At 41.5% G+C, this 19,952-nt stretch overlaps 1 protein-coding gene across 1 annotated transcript in view; it reads right to left on the bottom strand.

Moving 5' to 3' along the window:
* Window positions 1–19,952, bottom strand: part of KIAA2012 (KIAA2012 ortholog) — a 115,419-nt gene that overhangs the window by 10,907 nt on the left and 84,560 nt on the right. The window contains exons 16-17 of the mRNA XM_059927356.1: window positions 3,166–3,256; window positions 341–506 (exon numbers count right to left, since the gene is read on the bottom strand). Of these exons, the coding sequence (XP_059783339.1) occupies window positions 341–506; window positions 3,166–3,256 (257 nt within the window). The remainder of the gene's footprint in view (window positions 1–340; window positions 507–3,165; window positions 3,257–19,952) is intronic.

The raw sequence follows: 19,952 nt of genomic DNA, 5'->3' as shown, positions 1-19,952 counted from the left end.
GACACCTGGTTGTGTCTAGAGAGCTGGAGAATTGGTTGATGTGGGAAAAACCTTCACACATGTGGTGTCAGAAGTGATGTGAGTGTAGGAAAACTGAGTTTCCTTTTAGTACCTTAGTAGAAATTAGAAATGGGTACCCCATCCTTCAGAAGAATGCAACCCAATACTGGGGTGCAGGGCATGGTGGGTGGACCACAGAGTGGATTTCAGCTCCCACTTTCCCCCTTTGCAGGTGCCCTTGTATAGTAAGCAATCTATACAACTGTACATGGCAGCCCTGACGGGAGCACCTTCCAGGTAGGGTTCTGGACCAAGCTCCTACCTATGAGTTTACACTCACATGACTGATGTTGGTTGGTGTCTGCTGGTTGAACAGTCTTGGTTCAGTCTTCCCTTCTTTTCCTCTTGGAAGAAGAGATGTGTCTATAGGATCCAACCCCTCTGGGGAGTCAGGCCCATGTCCTGGGAGTCCTCTGTGTTGACGGTGCACATTATAATCTCTGCCCCTTTGAAAAAAGCAAAACAACAGGACCAAACTAAAGAAAAACTCCGATGTATACACCACTATATGTAAAACAGATAAACAAGAAGGATTTGCTGTATAGCACAGGGAACTATATGCAGTATCTTGTAATAGCCTATAATGGAAAAGAACCGGAAAAAAAAAAAATGTATTGTATAACTGAATCACTTTGCAGTACACCTGAAACACAATATTGTAAATCAACTATACTTAAAATAAAAAGAAAAAAAAAAAAGAAAAAAGAAAAACTGGTGGACACGCAAGAGGGAAAATGAACAAACATTAATTGAGCATCTGTTTTCTGCCAGGAACTGCACTGTGGTGGGCATTTTACACACTTGGTCAGCCCTCTTTTTCTCAACACATCCCTGAATAAAGGAAATTAGAAAGTTATTCTTCACTTTTGGGGTTCTCTCAGGCTAAGTTCTAAACCTTAGGGAGAAGGAGAAATAGTTTGTTTTTTTAAATTTAATTTTATTTATTTTGTATACAGCAGGTTCTTATTAGTTATCTATTTTATACATATTAGTGTATACATGTCAATCCCAATCTCCCAATTCATCCCACACCCCACACCCCCCGCTTTCCCCCGTTGGTGTCCATACGTTTGTTCTCTACATCTGTGTCTCTACTTCTGCCTTGCAAACTGGTTCATCTGTACCATTTTTCTAGATTCCACATATATATGTTAATATACAATATTTGTTTTTCTCTTTCTGACTTACTTCACTCTGTATGACAGTCTCTAGGTCCATCCCTGTCTCTACAAATGACCCAATTTCATTCCTTTTTATGGCTGAGTAATACTCCATTGTATATATGTACCACTTCTTTATCCATTTGTCTGTCAATGGGCATTTAGGTTGCTTCCATGACCTAGCTATTGTAAATAGTGCTGCAATGACCACTGGGGTACATGTGTCATTTTGAATTATGGTTTTCTCTGGGTATATGCCCAGTAGTGGGATTGCTGGGTCATATGGTAATTCTATTTTTAGTTTTTTAAGGAACCTCCATACTGTTCTCCATAGTGGCTGTATCAGTTTACATTCCTACCAACAGTGCAAGAGGGTTCCCTTTTCTCCACACCCTCGAAGAAGGAATAGCTTGCCTCTCTGGGGTTGCATATTTATGACTTTAACAAAATGAAATAGGATTACCTAACTGAAATTTCTTTTATCGAAGGCTTAGCTGAAAAAAAAGTGACCTTTAAGAAAGATTGTCACAGAAACATGCGCCTATATATCCATTTCTTTATGCCCTCTGAATTCTATTCTTGATCACATTCAGATACCAAAATGTTATGTACTGTGTTCGTGTGATCCCTTGTAGAACTGCTGTCACTGACCATGTGTCTGGAGGATAACTGACTTATGTTCTCTGGGTAAAAAGGTCACTAAGAAAGAGCCATATGGATTGAGTAACAGCTGCAGCAGCAGCTACTGTGTGCCAGGCCTGGTCCTGGATATTTTATTTTTTAGCTAAATCAGTATTATATTTACTGAGTTGGGCTAGCACAGGGCCTTACTATAGAAACTTGAGAAATATTTATCAAATGAGGTAAATGGAATTTCCTGTAAATATATGAGTCTTTAAATCATTCAGTGTCACTCTATAAAACCTATAGAAGTATACTTTAGAATTTAGTGCTAGGAAAACCTTTATTTCCCCTGAGGAACCGGCATGCTGCAAATGAGAACCACAAAACCTTACCGTGTTGCTCCCCCCGCCTTTTTTTTGTTTTTTGTTTTGTTTTCACATTCAGTCTGAAAGTCTGAACTTTAGTCACGATGACTATAATGACTTTAGGGGAGTGTTGGTGTTCTTTTTTCTTTTCCTCCAGATTAAAAATAAATCCTTTTTGATTATCTCATCTTTCTTTTTTGGTGGATAGGGGGTTGTTATTGTAAGCAGTTTAAATCCATTTTGGAGAAGATGAGATACAAAAGTTAAAACGTGGAGTTCTTCAGATAGCTGCCTCAATACTCAAGTGCCCGTTCCCTTTTTTGTTCCTAGAGAGCACCCAGCCTTTCTGACCCAGGAGGGAATCCTTATACCATGAGGCAGGTGAGGGCAGGTTCTAAAGTCACCAAGGCTCATGGGAGGTCACAGAGGCGATCAGTCCAGCTTGCCACTGCCAACCGGAGCTTGGGTAAAGTGACTGGGCCTGACCAGCCGAGCTGCTGGCTGACAAGCTCATAGTAAGCACATGGTGAGCACACAGGAATCACTTAATACACGTTAGCAATTTATATTAGTATTACTGGTATTATTGATTTTACCCAGAGCTGAGTGAATGCTGAGAGGAGAAACCAAGGTTGAGCTGACAGACCTCTGCTTTTGAGGCATGTCTGCAGAGCTCAGATATGTGGAAAAATGGAGAAAGCTGCTTCCACGTAGAGTTCAACTTCGCTCTGCACCCACCCAGCCAAAGAATATGTTTAAGTAGGAAACACATCACAGTATAATCCTCCCCAAGAATCTTTGTTTCTTAGACAATAATTTAATTCTGGCTGGCAGAGCATGGGGCTGGTTAGCTGAGAATCTTCATGCCTCTTAGGAAAAAACGGAAACGAAATTAGTTAAAAAGAAAGAAAAACAAAAGTAGAGAAGTCCATGTCATTATGACTTTGAATACTTACACCTTTTGGACAGTATCTGCCTCAGGGGTCTGGATGTGCTCAGCCAGGGAAGCACTAAGAGGGTCAAGGGTCATACTCCTCCGCTCTGGGTCTGTGAAGACAAAGAGCATCCTTAATTAGCAGAGGACAGCAGACAGCGATCCCACACGTGAGAAAACGTCTACTCTGGGGAGCAGTCAACGGCATGCAAATTAGCACAACAAGGTATGTTATACCTAGGAAACCGGCAAATGCTGCAGAAACTTGTGCTGACACATGGCAAGTGACATTAAAGTCAGTAAGCCCCTTTGGGAAAGTGATGTGACGGTACATATCAAGACCTAGAAAAACGTTCTTGTCTTTGATCAGGAATCTCACTCCTGTGTATTATCATAAGGAAATAATTTAAAAGAAGAAACAAGCTTTTTGTACAAAGTTATTTATTACAACATTATCATTAATAATAAAAAATTAGAAACAGCCAAACAATGGGAAATTTATGATGCATTCATTTGACAGTTAAAATTATGGTTGAAAAGATAAATCAGCATGGAAAATAGGATATAATGACAAGTAAAAATAGTAAACTATAGAATTGTGTATTAAAACTGTAAAAGCTGGAAGAGAAAACAGAAAAAGGAAATAACATGTTAGATAAAGAGGTTTATGTGTTTAAATTTTTTCTTAAAACCCCAGTGTGGTTATATCATTGAAAAGAAAACTGATTAAAAAAAACAAATGTCATATTCTGAGGAAGGCTTATGCAGGCTACACAGCTATTGCTGGGTGCTCTGAAGACCATATTGGGTAGTTTTCAGAATGAGAAGAGTCTCCAGACTGACTTCATGTTAGACTAGGCTACTTTTTATTTTAGATACTGTAAGCAATTTTAAATTATGAAACATATATTTCATTGCAGAAAATTCGGAAAACACAAGCATAAAGAATAACCCTCCCTGCCAATCAACATATAATTATTAGAATGACTAAAAAGACTGACTATATCAAGAGTTGACACAGATGCAGGGGAACTGGGACTCTCATTCACTGCTGGTTAGAATGTAAAATGGTACAACCACTTAGGAAAATAGCTTGACAATTTCTTAAAAAATTAAATATTAGATGTACCATAGCATCCAACCATTATTCTCCTAGGTGTTTTACATAAGACGAATGAAAGCATATGTCCATAAAAGGACGTATACGCAAATGGTCATAGCAGCTTTATTTGCAATAGTCAAAAACTTGAAAGAGCCAAAATGCCCATCCACAGGTGAATGGATAAACAGGCTAGTATATACATACAATGCAATACTATTCAGTAGTAAGTAGAAATGAAGTACTGATACACTCAACAACATGGATGAATCTCAAAAGAATTATGGGGAGTAAAAGCAACCAAAGAAACGGTATATATGGTATGCTTCCATTTATATAAAATTCTAGAAAGTGCAAACCAGTCTATAGTGACAGAAAGCAGATCGGTGTTTGTCTGGAAATGATAGAGACTGGAGTTGGGGGAGGCATGAGGAAACGTTTGGGAAAGATGAAATTAAAAAAAAAAAAATTATTTATTTGGCTGCACCAGGTCTTAGTTGCAGCACGAGGGATCTTCGATCTTTGTTGCGGCATGTGGGACCTTTTAGTTGTGGCATGCAGGATCTTTAGTTGCAGCATGTGAACTCTTAGTTGCGGCATGTGAAGTCTTAGCTGTGGCATGTGGGATCTAGTTGCCTGACCAGGGATCGAACCCGGGCCCCCTGCATTGGGAGCGCTGTTTCTTAGACACTGGACCAACAGGGAAGTCCCCTGAAATGTTTTATCTTGATTGTGGTGATAGTTTCATGGGTGTCGACATATACAGTATCAGAACTTACCTAGTAGATTTTAAAAGTTCTCATCACAAGAAAAAAAATTGTAACTATGTGTGCTGTTTGACGTTAACTAAGCTTATTGTGGTAACCATTTTGCAATATAAAGTCATTATGTTGTACACCTTAAACGAATACAACGTTATATATCAATTAATCTCAAGAAAACTAGAACCTCCCCCTACAAATCATAACAATATTTAATGTTTCAATAGAAGAAAATTGTTGGTTGAATAATTTTATATTCTACCAAATAATTATACATAATTAAAATCTAAGGAAAAGTGAAGTTGATTGCATTAAAATCTTTATAGAAAAAGTAATATTTAACACTTAAAGAAAACTTATCTAATTGTACAATTTAAATAGGTGTAATTTATTATAAGGCAATTATCTCTTGATAAAGCTGCTTAAAAAACTTAAAGATATATTAATACAAATGAAGTGTCTAAAACAGTGCTGGCACATGTTAAAAACAAGAACCAAAACCAAACAAACTAACAAAAAACCCCTGACTCATGATCCCTCTACTCACATACAACCACAGTAAAATAATTTGGTGTGTATACTTTCATGCATATATAGTAAATATAAACTCATATTTTAATAGAGTTGATAAAATAATGTATATATAATTTTAATCTATTTTTATGTTATTAGAATTTCCCATATCATTAAATATTCTTAAAATGATTTTAATAACAGCGTAGCATTTCATCATACGGATATACCATAATAGACTTAACCAAACATGTAACTTTTAAAATTCAAGTTGTTTTGAATTTTTTTTATAACTAAAATGAACTTTGCATAGCATATCCTTGAAAGGAATGTTTCTGATTATTAAAGGACTTACTCGTTGTCCGCATCTATGATTACTGAAGAATGTACAGTCTTAAAGGCACAAGGTCTGCTGCTGAATTGCTCCCCAGAAAATTTGTACCAATTTACATTCCAAGGAAATGGTCATTCATTCCTTTACCTATCACATGTTTATTAGATACCTACTACATGATGGTCGTTGTGTTAGGTGCTGGGAATACAGTGGTGAGTAGGACAGATTCACACATTGGTCACAGGAAGCTTAAATTTTAGTGGGGAAGATGGATATTAGCACAAAGCAAAGCAAAGCAAAACGAAATAATTTAAAAAAATGTTTTTTGAAAGGAAGACTCTTAATATTCAATCCTCACTTCTCTCTCTCTTTGAGCAGTAGATTCTTGCATGAATTAATTGATTTTTCCTCAATTTTGTTTAAAGGTATTATAACTTTAAAGAAAGATTTGAAAAGAAAAAATTTACCTGTCATCCCACCAGCATTATTCCCTTAATACTAGTTTATCCATTTTTTCAGTGTTCAATGGTGTCCGCACCACCACCCAGAGGAACTTGGGTTCTTTTCTGCCGTTCCCAAATGTTAAGGGTGGCGTCTACTGTCTCATACATCAACCTCCAGACTTTGGAGTAGGGACAGAATTGTTAATGTACATGGTGGCTGAGGGAACTGGAAAGGTTGATTGCGGTGATACCCTGGAATTTATTTTGTCTTGGATCATATGTAATATTAATAGAGAGTGGGAGCTGATTTAAGTATTTTTGTGATTGAGAGGAATTCTGTGAGAGTTTCTTTCCCTAACTTGGCTGGCTTGGTAAAAGCTGTCTCATTGAGCAAGTTTCACTGCTCTTCACCACTATTTTGAACTTTGGGACAGGGCACCATATGACCAGCAGAGGGCGCGTTTGTATTGACCAAAAGATGAGGTTCTACAATTGGCGTGATTTCACCACTTTGATTAGAATTGAAATCCTGTCGCTGGGACATGGACCATAGCAGGGTGTTTTGTTTTGCTTCTCTAGTAAAATAACCTTATATTTAGGAAGTATTGGCATAAACTAAGTCAGTACTTTGAATAATAACCTACAACTTTTAACTGCCTTAAAAAAATCTGTAAAATATTTTAGGAATACAGAGTATAGAAAAATGACCGTATAATGATTACCCATGTACTTACCACCCACCTTTGTGAAATCTTAACATTTTGCCATATTTGATTCACATTTTTTTTCTAAAGAAATGAAACATTTAAGATATAGTCTAAGACTTTATTGTATCACATATAATCCTATTTCCCTCACTCTCTCCCCAGAGGTACCCATTCTCTTAAATTTGGTATTTATCAATTGACTGGGTTCAGAATATGCTACCCCCAAACATGGCACCTTGGCATACTGAGTATTTTAAGCTGAAGGAGTTTGAGAAAGGGCAGTGTAGGTTATGAGACGGCTACTCATGTGAGAGGTAGGTTCTACTTGGAGGAAAGGGGCACCCTTATCCCTGAAGACAGAGAGACTCTGAGAGGAGCCCAAACAAACAGGGCTTGCTCTGTTTCCCCCAGTTTATTACCCTTTGCGCACTTACCTTTTGTACTATCACATTGTCCACTCTTCATCAAACCAAGTATAAAGATGCTCAGGCTTAACTACTTCCTTATGAATCCTCCTACATCACATAAAGCTTATATTAAATACATTTGTGTGCTTTTCTCCTGTTAGTTTGTCTTTGTCAGTTTACTTTTCTGGCCCAGGCAGGGCCTCTAAGAGAGTAGAAGAAAAGTTTTTTCCCTCCTACACTGTCCTCATGTATATTTTTATATCTTTATCACATATAAAGCACCTCTAAACAACATATAATATTATTTTACATATTAAAACTTCATACCAGTAATATCATTTATGTCACTTTTGCAACTTGCTTTATTTTGCTTAATATCTTGTTTTTGAGATTAACCCCTGTTAATACATATAGTTTCCATTCACTTATTTTAAGCTCTTGTATCTTATTCTGTTGTATAAACTTACCACAATTTATTTATCCATTTTGCTATTGATGGCTTTTTTATTTCCAGTTTTTTGTGATTACAAACAATGCTGCAGTGAACCTTCTTGAGTGAGTCACTGTTCATAGATGAAAGAGTTTCTCTAAGGTATACCTGGGAATGAACTTGTTGGGTTGGAGGGTATATGCATCTTCAATTTATTGGGTATTTCCAAATTGCTCTGAGTTTCTAAAACTCCATATCCTCATTAATAATGAGTATTTACAGACAAAATTGTTTGCTAATCTGGTATATATGAAATATCTCTTTTTCTTTTAATTTGAATTTTCCTGATTAGCAAATTTGACTAAGAAATAAATGGTCATTTATTTAGGTTTCCTCTTCTGTTAATTACCTATTAATATCTTTCACCCATTTTTCATTTGGGTGGATTGTCTCTTTTTTAAAAATTAATTAATTAATTAATTTTTGGCTGTGTTGGGTCTTCGTTGCTGCACGCGGGCTTTCTCTAGTTGCGGCGAGTGGGGGCTACTCTTCGCTGAGGTGCACGGGCTTCTCATTGCGATGGCTTCTCTTGTTGCGGAGCACAGGCTCTAGGTGTGTGGGCTTCAGTAGTTGTGGCACGCGGGCTCAGTAGTTGTGGCTCGCGGGCTCCTGAGCACAGGCTCAGTAGTTGTGGCACGTGGGTTTAGTTGCCTCGTGTCATGTGGAATCTTCCCCGACTAGGACTCGAACCCGTGTCCCCTGCGTGGGCAGGCAGACTCCCAACCACTGCACCACCAGGGAAGCTGGGTGTTGATTGTCTTTTGCCTTCTCTATTTGTAGCAGTTTTTGGTGCATTTGGGGTACTAATACTTTGTTGGTTATATGCACTACAGATATTGTCTTCTAATCTGTATTTGTCTTTTAACTCTGTTTAACATAACAAAAACTTTAATTCTAATATAGTTGGGTTTGTCAATAATTTTCTTTATGGTTTGTGTTTTGAATCATGGGTAAGAAAATTTTCCCTTTCTCAAATTCCTAAAGATATTCTTGTATATTTTCTTCTAAAAGATTAAGAATTTTGCTTTTTCACATTTAGATCCTGAATACATCCGTTATTTTGTGAGGTAAGGATTTAAAAATTGGATAACCAGTTATCTGAAAATTATATAGGGAATAATAGCTCATTCTCTCCCCACTGTTTTCTAACACCACTTTTGTCACATTTCATTTCTGTATATGGGTGCAATTATTTCTGGATTCTCCCTTCTGTCTGCCCCTAAGGCAATATCATAGCCTTAAAGTAATTTTTGATATGTGGCTGGGTAAACTCTTCCTCTTTGTTTTTCTTCAAAATTGTATTGGCAGGACTTCCCTGGTGGTCCAGTGGGTGGTCCCCCCAATGTAGGGGTCCTGGGTTCTATCCCTGGTCAGGGAACTAGATCCCACATGCAGGCTGAAACTAAGAGTTCACATGCCGCAACTGAGAAGTCCACATGCTGCAACTAAGACCCGGTGCAGCCAAAATAACTAACTAACTAACTAACTAACTGACTAACTAAATACTCCAGGGAGACCCATTCATTGGTGGGGCCCCCATACTTAAAAAAAAAAATTGTATTGGCTATTTTTGACACTTCTTTATGCATTTTACGATCAACTTATCACGTTCCACCAAACACCCTACTGGGGATTTTTAAAAATAGAGTTGCATTGAATTTATACATTAATTTAGGGAGAACTGTCGCCTTCAAATCTTTGAACATTATATATAGCACTATATAGAATGTTATATTTATTCAGGCCTACTTTTAGTTAATTTAATAAGATTTTATAATTTCTTCATGAACATCTATCACCTCTTTTTTTTAGATTTATTGCTTTTAAAATTTATTGATATATATAGGTTTTAAAATTACATTTATTCTGCCTTCCTATATAATGTGTACCACTAGATAACTAAATAGAAGAAGAGAAAAAAGAATTTTTTTGGTAGGAGTTTCCCAAGTAATTCATAACCTTAAATGAATGAATGGATCTGTAGCTGGTGGCATCGTGAAGAGACCGGCAAACATTAACATCTCCCGATGGAAGAACACAATGCCCTCCATGAAGTGGTCTTGTGAAAGCCAATCCTGAATCTGATCAAGTCTCTAGATCCAAGTACTAACTTACAGAAAATACAGAAGACAGAGAAACATGTTAAACTATACCTTGAGGATACAATCAGCAAAATCTAGATTGTGGGAAACTCTACAGTAAAAGTCACCCAGTTTCCTGAAAATAAACTGAGGGGAAAGAAAGCAGAAATGAGATAAATTAAAGGACCCTTAAAAGGCATGTGTTGAGACTTCCCTGGTGGCGCAGTGGTTAAGAATCCGCCTGCCAAAGCAGGGAACTGGGTTCGAGCCCTGGTCTGGGAAGATCCCACATGCTGCGGAGCAACTAAGCCCGTGCGTCTCGACTACTGAGCGTGCGCTCTAGAGCCCATCGCAATGAGAAGCCCACACATCGCAACGAAGAGTAGCCCCCGCTCGCCACACCTAGAGAAAGCCTGGGCGGAGCAATGGACACCCAACGTGCCAAAAAAAAAAAAAAAAAAAAAAAAAAAAAAAGCCGTATCAACCAATTGCAAACAAACTCTAAAACAATTATAATAATTTTGAGACAATTAGAATGTTGAAAAAACTGACTGGATATTCAATTATATTAAATAATAGTTCTAATTTTTAGGTACAATAGTGGTATTACGGTTATGTCAAAAGAGTATTTTCTTGTCTTTTAAAGATATATACTCAAGTGTATATGGGTAAAATGATATGAGCCTGGAATTTGTTTCAAAATACTATGGAAGGCAGGAAGGAATTGGGGATATAGGTGAACAGTATTGGCCAGGAGATGGGTACGTGAAACTCATTGGTGCTGTTCTGTCCACCCTTGTGTATGTCTGGGGTTTTCCATAATAAGAATTATTTTTAAATTGCATTATAAATTGTACTTTATGTTTGCAAATACTATTTTTTTCCACAAATGATTTTTGTTATTGATGTATTTAGTAATCTTGCTGATTTTTTTGTTTGTCTTTTAATGGCTTGTCTTAATAGCTTGTCTATAGAGGCCCTCGGATTTTTCACATCGGTAATACTATTGTCTGAGAATAATGACAGTGTCATTTCCTCCTTTCTATCCTCTTCCTTTTCCTTTATTTTGCTTTTCCTACTGTACTGGTACAATGTTGAATAAGAAGCAATGATAGGGGCTTCCCTGGTGGCGCAGTGGTTGAGAATCTGCCTGCTAATGCAGGGGACACGGGTTCGAGCCCTGGTCTGGGAAGATCCCACATGCCACGGAGCAACTAGGCCCGTGAGCCACAACTACTGAGCCTGTGCATCTGGAGCCTGTGCTCCGCAACAAGAGAGGCCGAGATAGTGAAGAGGCCCGCGCACCGTGATGAAGAGTGGCCCCCGCTTGCCACAACTAGAGGAAGCCCTTGCACAGAAACGAAGACCCAACACAGCCAAAAATAAATATAATAAATAAATAAATAAAAGATTACTATAAAAAAAAAAAAAAAAAAGAAGCAATGATAGAGGGCGTCCTTATCCTAGTCCTGCCTCTAAAGAGACTGCTTCTGAAGTTCTACCATTGAAGTGTGATGTTTACTACAGGTTTTGGTAGGTACTCTTTTTTAAAATAATTAATTAATTAATTTTTGGCTGCGTTGGGTCTTCGTTGCTGTGCGCGGCCTTTCTCTAGTTGCGGCGAGCAGGGGCTACTCTTTGTTGCGGTGCATGGGCTTCTCATTGCGGTGGCTTCTCTTGTTGTGCAGCACAGGCTCTAGGCGCACGGGCTCAGTAGTTGTGGTGCACAGGCTTCGTAGCTCCACGGCATGTGGGATCTTCCCGGACCAGGACTCGAACCTGTGTCCCCTGCGTTGGCAGGCGGATTCTTAACCACTGCGCCACCAGGGAAGTCCCTTGGTAGGTACTCTTTATCAAAATCAGGAAGTCCTCTTCTATTCTTAGTTTGATTATTTTAAATCATGAATGGGTGAATTTTATAAATTGATTTTTCCTTTTGCATATATTGAGATGACCCTAAGTACAGAAACAGATTTTCGAATGTTAGACCATTTTTAATTCTGCGGTAAACTGAATTCAGTCATGGTATATAGATATGTATGTGTGTGTGTGTGTGTATAAGGATTTGATTGGCTAATATTTCATTTAGGAGTTTTGCATCTTTGATCATAAGTGAGATTGGTCTATAAATTTTCTTCTTATGCTGTTCTTGTCTCTAGTTTCAGCTGCTTTTTGGTTTTGACGAATCTAGGTCTCAAGTTAGAAATGAGCTTTACTTCCTGGAAGGTGAAGAGAATTTTCAGGATCAAGGGGCAACAGCTGTATTCTGGGATTCTGGGGTCTTCCCTGGGGTTTCCATCCTGGGCTGAGTGGAGTGAGCCAGAAACAGTCTTAAGGATGTGTCATTTCCCACTATAGAGGAGAACTTTGAAAATACTTTCCAGAAGGAGAAATAAAGGAGTAATAATAGAGGATGTAGGTCATCTAGGCCAGTGGTCCCCAACCTTTTTGGCACCAGGGATCGGTTTCGTGGAAGACAATTTTTCCACGGATGGGGGGCAGGGATGGTTTCAGGATGATTCAAGCTCATTACATTTATTGTGCACTTTATTTCTATTATTATTACACTGTAATATATAATGAAATAATTATACAACTCACCATAATGCAGAATCAGTGGGAGCCCTGAGCTTGTTTTCACTTGCCACTCACTGATAGGGTTTTGATATGAATCTGCAAGCAATTGCTTTATTATGGTCTCTGTGCAGTCAAACCTCTCTGCTAATGATAATCTGTATTTGCAGCTGCTCCCCAGCGCTAGCTTCACTGCCTCAGCTCCACCTCAGATCATCAGGCATTAGATTCTCATAAGGAGCACGCAACCTAGATCCCTCACATGTGCAGTTCACAGTAGGGTTCACACTCCTGTGAGAGTCTAATGCCACCGCTGATCTGACAGGAGGAGGAGCTCAGGCGGTAATGCAAGTGATGGGGAGCGGCTGTAAATACAGATGAAGCTTCGGGCTCCCTCACCTGCCACTCACCTCATGCTGTGCCGCTCAGTTCCTAACAGGCCACGGACCACTACTGGTCCATGGCCCGGGGGTTGGGGACCCCTGATCTAGGCTGCTAAGAACTAGCAGACTATGCTGAAGCCAGTACCAGGGCTCCAGATAGCAGAGCCTGGCAGTGTAGGGTGACTGTGCAGGCCTCACGCAGAGAGGAAGCGAGGAGCCCCAACCCATGTTGTGAGGTGGCCCTTTGCAGTGGTACCATCTTCCAGGCTGTGGATTCTGGTATAATGGCAGTGCCTCAACTCCTGGGCACATATTTCTTGTCTTCCTATTTTCTCCCCAGCGTTAAGAGAAATTTTTGCATCACTGGCTGCTTCACTTCTTGGCACAGATTGGGCAGTCATTATACTTGCTCCTTTTTTTAAAAAAAAAAAAATTTATTTATTTTTGACTGTGTTGGGTCTTTGTTGCGGCATGTGGGATCTTTCGTTGTGGCCCACGGGCTCTTCATTATGGTGTGCGGGCTTCTCTCTAGTTGTGGCATGCAGGCTCAGTATTTGTGGCACTCGGGCTCTCTAGCTGTGGCTCGTGTGCTCAGTAGTTGTGATGAGTGGGCTTAGTTGCTCATCAGCATGTGGGATCTTAGTTCCCTGACCAGGGATAGAACCCGTGTCCCCTGGAAGGTGGATTCTTAACCACTGGACCACCAGGGAAGTGCCCACTTGCTCCATTTGGAACTGTTTATTCCTAGAGTCAGGAACTGCCCCTGAGGAAACGCTTTCAAAACCAAACTAAATTGAACTAAACTAAACACCTACAGTCACTGAGCTGAGAGAGACTAGGGTTACCTTGGTTTTAATAATTAGCCACGATTTTGCATAATTCTCCTGGCTTCTAGACCTCAGTTTCCTTTATCTACAATATAAAAGAACTCCTAGAGATTCTAAATAATCTCCAAGTTTCATGCTGGCTTTCAAAAAATGCTGCCATAATTTTGTGGTATTTCTTCAACCTTGTAACTATTTCCTAATCAGAAACACATGGATGGCTTTACAACTCTTAAAGAGCCAGGGGCTTGGAGTCCATATCCAGTCCAAACCTGGGTTCATATCTCAGCTCCTTCACTTACTGGCTGTGTGACCTTGGGCTATTTACCTAACCTCTCTGAGCCTCATTTGCCTCATCCGTGAAATATGGATAATGTACTTTATCTCATAAGGTTGTGGTGAGGATAAAATGAGATAAAAGTACAAAAAAGAAAGCACCTAGCAAAGTCTTTCTGCAGAGTAAGTGCCAAAAATTCCTTCCCTTTTCTCCACCCAAGTGACGATGTGTGGAAAACTAGCCAAAAGATAAGCTTTATAAATTTAAAAGTTTAAATTGTTTGTCTGGCACTTCAGGCTGTTTCCCGTTTGCCTGCCTCCCACCTTCTCCCTAGAGTCTAAGTCGGCCTGTTTGGCAGATTTTGAGACTGTCTAGATCTGTGAGTCTCTACCCAGGCCTGGGATCCGCAGGAGGTGCCAGCGGGTAGCGACATCACAAGTTACCGCAGAGAGGAGAAGAAAAGACTAACAGATGCGGCCCGGAGAGCCAACCCTTTGGGGCAAGCCGAGCCTGGAGTCCCGAGCTCGCTGCAAGGAGCTCCGTTTGCAAGGAGGTCAGAGGCGACAGGTGGAGACGGCCTCGCGCTGGCGGAGCGGCGGCGCCGGGCGGGCACCGGCGAGAGAGCGGGCGCCGCCGGCCCCTGGAGCCGCCGGTCGGGGGCGGGAGACGATGGAAGGCGCGCCCCGCCGCCGCCTGCTGGGACCTTTCGTCCTTTCCTCGCTCCCCCGATTTGCCACACTTTTTTTGTCTTTTTGAAAAACCTGCCTGAAGATTCTCTTCATTCCGATTTCTCCACTTTATATGTGTGTGAAGCATTTCTTCTCTATTTCCCCTTGACCTTTGTGCTTTCTCGCCCTTTACCTACCAGCACTTCAGGATCCGCAAACGCTCCTTTTGGTAACTGTTAACAACCAGACTTGATCTCTACAGATGGAGTCTGGGAGGTCAGTCAGATCTGGAGCCTCGCCTCTGCCCAGCTCTGTGACCAAGGACATGTTCCTTATCCTCACTGTGCCTCAGTGTTCTCATCTGGCAAATGGAGATAATAAGAGCTCCTTCTTTACAGGATTGTTATAAAAGTTAAATGAAACAATTTACAGAAAATGCTTAGCCTGATGCCTGGCACACAGTGAGTGTGAACTGCTACCCCTGTCTTAATGGCTTCATTGCAAATGCACTCTGGGTTCACTAAACTCCTTCCATCATGTCCAGCATCACCTCCTCCAGGGAGCCCGGAAGATCAGTTTTGTTATCTTCCGATGAGGAAGTGGGAGCCTAGAGAGGCCAGCAGGTCTCTTGCGGCCTCATGCCCGTACAGGAGGACCGTGGTGAAGACTGTGTTCTCATTCTTGACCCGCTGGGCTCTCACTCGCTGGCCGCTGCGGCTGAGCCTGGGCCCCCGTGCAGCATGGGGACTGCTGGTCTCTTCCCAGACTCTCTTGGTCAGGGCCCACCCAAGGGTGACTGGGGTGGCAGAGCTTTATGTGCGACACACTGAAATGGCGGCTGGCTTTCCCTGGGAGCGGGTGCAGTGGAAGGAGCTCGGGAAGGAGGCCCAGCCCCAGTCCTGGCTCTGCTGCTTATCGCTTATCACTGTGCAACCCTGGTGAGTCATACATGCAAAGAGCATGAGCGTGGGATGGGGACTGAGAGATTATCCAACCCACCGCCATGGCTTATGGAAAAGGAATCCACAGCCCAGAGAAGTTATGTGTCCTAGACTATGGGCCTAATCAAAGGCAGAGCTGGTAACTGAACTGATATCTGTCGAATCTGAAACCCAGGGTCCTCAATGAGTCTATTCCAGGGTTTCCCAAATAATAATGGACACACGAGTCACTTGAAGGTCTTGTTAAAGCACAGGTAGGTCTGGGTGAGACCCCAGATTCTACATTTCTAACAAACCCCCAGGTTCTAGCTAGAAAGGGTCTAGACCAGTGATTCTCACCTTCTAGCTCTACTATGATGTAACTACTTAGTGCACTAGCCACTGATTAGACCAGTCTTGTTAATGTAGACCAGTCTTGTTAACGAAGGCATGGCAGCTAGTGGGCCCTTCACCTAGAAGCCAGTGGGGCCAGCACCCTCCTCATCTGCTTGTCCTTCCCCATCAGCGTTATTCATTCACGACCCCTGCTGGCTGCTTCTGTGTCTTTGGTGGAGATGCAGGTCCTGGCTGGAGATGCAGGTCCTGGCTGGTGGAGATGCAGGTCCTGGCTGGTGGCTCTGGGTCTGTGAGTGCACCCCTTCTGGAGGACTTGGACCTTACTAACACTTGCAGGCACTGTTTCTTCACAGGGAGTGTGCCAGGACCAAAGCTGAGTCTTCACTGCAAGCTCTTGAGGGTAGGAACCTTGGTTTTGTCATCTCTGAATCTCCTGAATACTTAGACATTCATTCCTCCATTCATTGGATTCATTCGTCTATGGAACATTGCTAGGCCTGGCTAACTAAGGCGCAGTCCTTGTCTTCAAGAAACATACATAACACATGGGTTATAAGGTGGTACTTAGTGGTTGCCCAATAAGCATGTGTGAAATTGAATTACGCTTCGTTGCTCTGGGGGAAGTGGCAGTGTCGTCAAGTGATAAGAGAGGGCAGTGGAGAGCAGCTGGTATTGGCCACTTCCTAATAAGGGGCTTGTTTTCAAAGAAGAGTGTCTCGTTCCTTAGGCAGTTCCCACTGGGGTCAGCGGAAATGACAGCACCGAAGCCTCACAGAGACAGAAGTTTCTGCACTTTTAAAAGTTATCAGGCAAATTCACAAATGCATTATAATTTTTAGCTCTCCCTTTGACGCTGTAAAGACCGATGGAGGAAACAGGGATGCTCTAGCTCCTCTTCTCAGGCGAGTCACAGAGGGGGCGCCTAAAACATGCATGGTGTCTGCAGCAAACAGAGAAATGACCCACCATGGTGACTCTGAGTCCACGAGGTAGCAAAGTGGTAGCATCTGCAAGACAGAGCCATCTACCCACACGTGGCAGAGATGCTAACTGCCACCGAATGTCCATTCCCCTCAAGTTTTAGCTTGGCATGTGAACACCCAGCAAGAGACTTTATTCCCCAGCCTCGCTTGCAGGAGGCCAGCGGATATGAGCAGAGGTGGAAGAGGCGTAAGTCCAGAATTAGGCCCTTAAAAGGCAGCTGTGCCTTTTCCTCTCCTGCCCTGCAGGGTGAGGGAAAAGCTGAGCCAGCTTTGACCATGCGGACAAGGGTGATAGCAAAGGGGGTGGCAGAGAGATGATAAGAGAGAAAGAGCCTGGGTCCCTGGACAGCCCTGTGGAGTGGAGCTGTCCTACCGCCTGCCTGCCAGCTTGGACTCTTCCATGAGACAGAAGTAAAACTTCCATCTTGTTTGAAGTCACTTTATTTTGGTCTTTGTTAGAACCAACGTCCTAACTACTACATATCTGTCTCTTGAATAAAGCAATGACTCTCTGAGCCTTTTTTTTCCTGGTAGAATAGAAATGGCTCATTGGTTTCTAAGGTTTTCTGTGAGACTTGCCTTTTGTCCCCCACCCCCCATTGTTTCAGGCTACTCACTAGGGACCCCCTGCACTCATGCAGGGCTCCCCAAATCTCTCAAAGCTACTGATAATGTCTTAAGTTCTGCCACATTCCAAGGGGTTATGTCACTACCACAACATAACCTCATTCAGATTGGGTCTGTTGCCCACCCCTGGACTTAAGTAAGAGGAGGACTTACGCAGAGGACTCAGTCAGTTCCCCAAGAGCAAGCAATCCCACCTCCACTCCCTGCAATTGAGACTGCTTTGGAAAGTAAATAAAGCATCATGTTACATCATGTTATCAACTTAGAACAAGTCTCTCCTGATAAGGCTACTAAAATTAAGGTTTTTAAGAAACAGAGTAATACCTAACCTTTAGTGAGCACTTACTGTGTGCCAGGCATTCTTATAAGCACATTTCATGTATTAACTCCTTTATGTCATAACCATCCCACAAGATAAATACTATTAGTATTCCCATTTTACAGATGTAGAAAAAAGATGCCCAGAGAAGTTTGGTAACTTACTCAAGGCCACACAGTTAGTAAGTGGTAGAACCAGGATTTGAACCCAGGGACTCAGACTAGATAATAGATGCTCTTGATCACTGTGATGCTGCCTAAACAGTGTCCTCCAATCCTCCTACTCCCATTACATTTAAAAGAACAGATTAAATTGAGTCACTGCCAAATTCAGAGAACTAAATTCTGGAAGAAAGGCCCAGGGCAGTGGTTCTCAAAGTGTGGTCCCTGGACCACTAGCCTCAGAATCACTGAGGAACTTAATAATATTGCAAATTCTATGACCTCAGCCCAGATCTAGTGAATCAGAAACTCTGGAGGCAGGGCCCAGACATCTTTATTTTTATAAGCCTTCCAGGTGGTTCTGAGGCAAGCCGAAGTTTGAGAACCGTTGGCCTAGTAAATAAACAAGAACTGAAACAAGAATGGAAATTATGTTCTTTCCTTGGACTTTGGGGATGGGAAAGAGAGGCAGAAAGAAAAGTTTTGTATTTAAAACAAGAGCAATTTCCCAAACCCTCTCTCATTTGGAGGTTGCTCATTTGACCTATCTTGTGAAAACTTGCATGCTGTATTCTCACCAAGTCCAAGACTCATGCTTTTCTCATTGGACATGGCCCCGGCTCACTGCTTATAATTAATCTTATAGATCACTACTTAATTTAGAGTAGGAAAAAAATCCTGACAATTAGTCGTAAGATCTATGACGGGAAAATTGATCCTTAAATAGTTAAAAAAAAATTCCTTGGCACTCCATCTTTTCTTTCCCTTCAAAGATTTGAAATTCTTTTTAAACATTAGCATTTATCATTCGGGACAGGCAAATGCCTTCTTTAATTTTCTGTGGTGATATTTCACTGCGTTAAAGACTGTCTGAATAACCTTTATGGAACTCAGCTGGGCCTCTCTCTCTGTCAGGAGACAGGAAATCTGTTTTGACTGACTTGGTCATTGCTTAGATTTGGCCGTGTTCTATGCTGCCTAAAACCTCCACTGCACTTGGCGAAGACCTTGGGGCCTTTTCGGTGTTCACAATCTAGATATGTGATTTACGATATGGAAGATCTGAAGGCTGGAACACATTTCCCTGGCTATTGTCACTCAGCTTTGAAAATGGAGGTGGCAAGAGACTTATGTCAGCAGAAACCTTGCTTAAAAGTTTGACCGAACACAGGGATCAAGCTACCATAATATTTTATTGTCTGATATCCAGAAACAGTGAAATCTTTTAAAATGAGTGTAAAAATTAATTGTAATGATTATAAAAATTAATTTTTTTGGAGTGTCAACTGAAAGAGATAGTAAAAGATATAAACAGAAAAAGATCAAGTTAGGGTGAAATCCCCAATCCATGACTTTGCACATTTATCTCCAGTGAGCTCTATGGTCTCTGTCACCCCATGGGGGTCCAGATGAGATAGGAAGAATCATAGTGTCATTTCATAGACTGGTAAACTGTGACCATGAGAGGGGAGATACTTATTCATTGTGATAGCCAAGCTGAGATTAACAGGTATTAAAGGGCTGTGGTGCATGAAGTACTTCATTTATTCCTCATGCAACGTTACGAGGGCAGCACTGTTTTCAGTCTCAGTTGAGGACACTGAGGCAGGGATGTGAAGGCAGAGGTAGTCCTATTCCAGAGCCCATGCTCTCTACTCAGCTGCCCAGATCTGCTGCTGCTAGCCTATATAGAGCACCTTATATGACTTAGAGAAAGGCATTCCAGTAGAAGGGCCAAGTAGGAAAAGGAGCCTCCTTTGGGTGGATGCACCCAGTGCTGGAGTGCGTGGCTCAGGGAGCGCAGCACAGGCTGGATTTCAGCCCCCTCTTGCTCCCTCTGCTGGCCGCCTTTGTGCAGCGAACGACAAGCGCAACTCCGGC

Source organism: Balaenoptera ricei, chromosome 7 (genome assembly GCF_028023285.1).
Source record: "Balaenoptera ricei isolate mBalRic1 chromosome 7, mBalRic1.hap2, whole genome shotgun sequence".
Lineage (NCBI taxonomy): Eukaryota > Metazoa > Chordata > Mammalia > Artiodactyla > Balaenopteridae > Balaenoptera > Balaenoptera ricei.
This window is presented reverse-complemented; position numbering and strand designations above follow the sequence as displayed.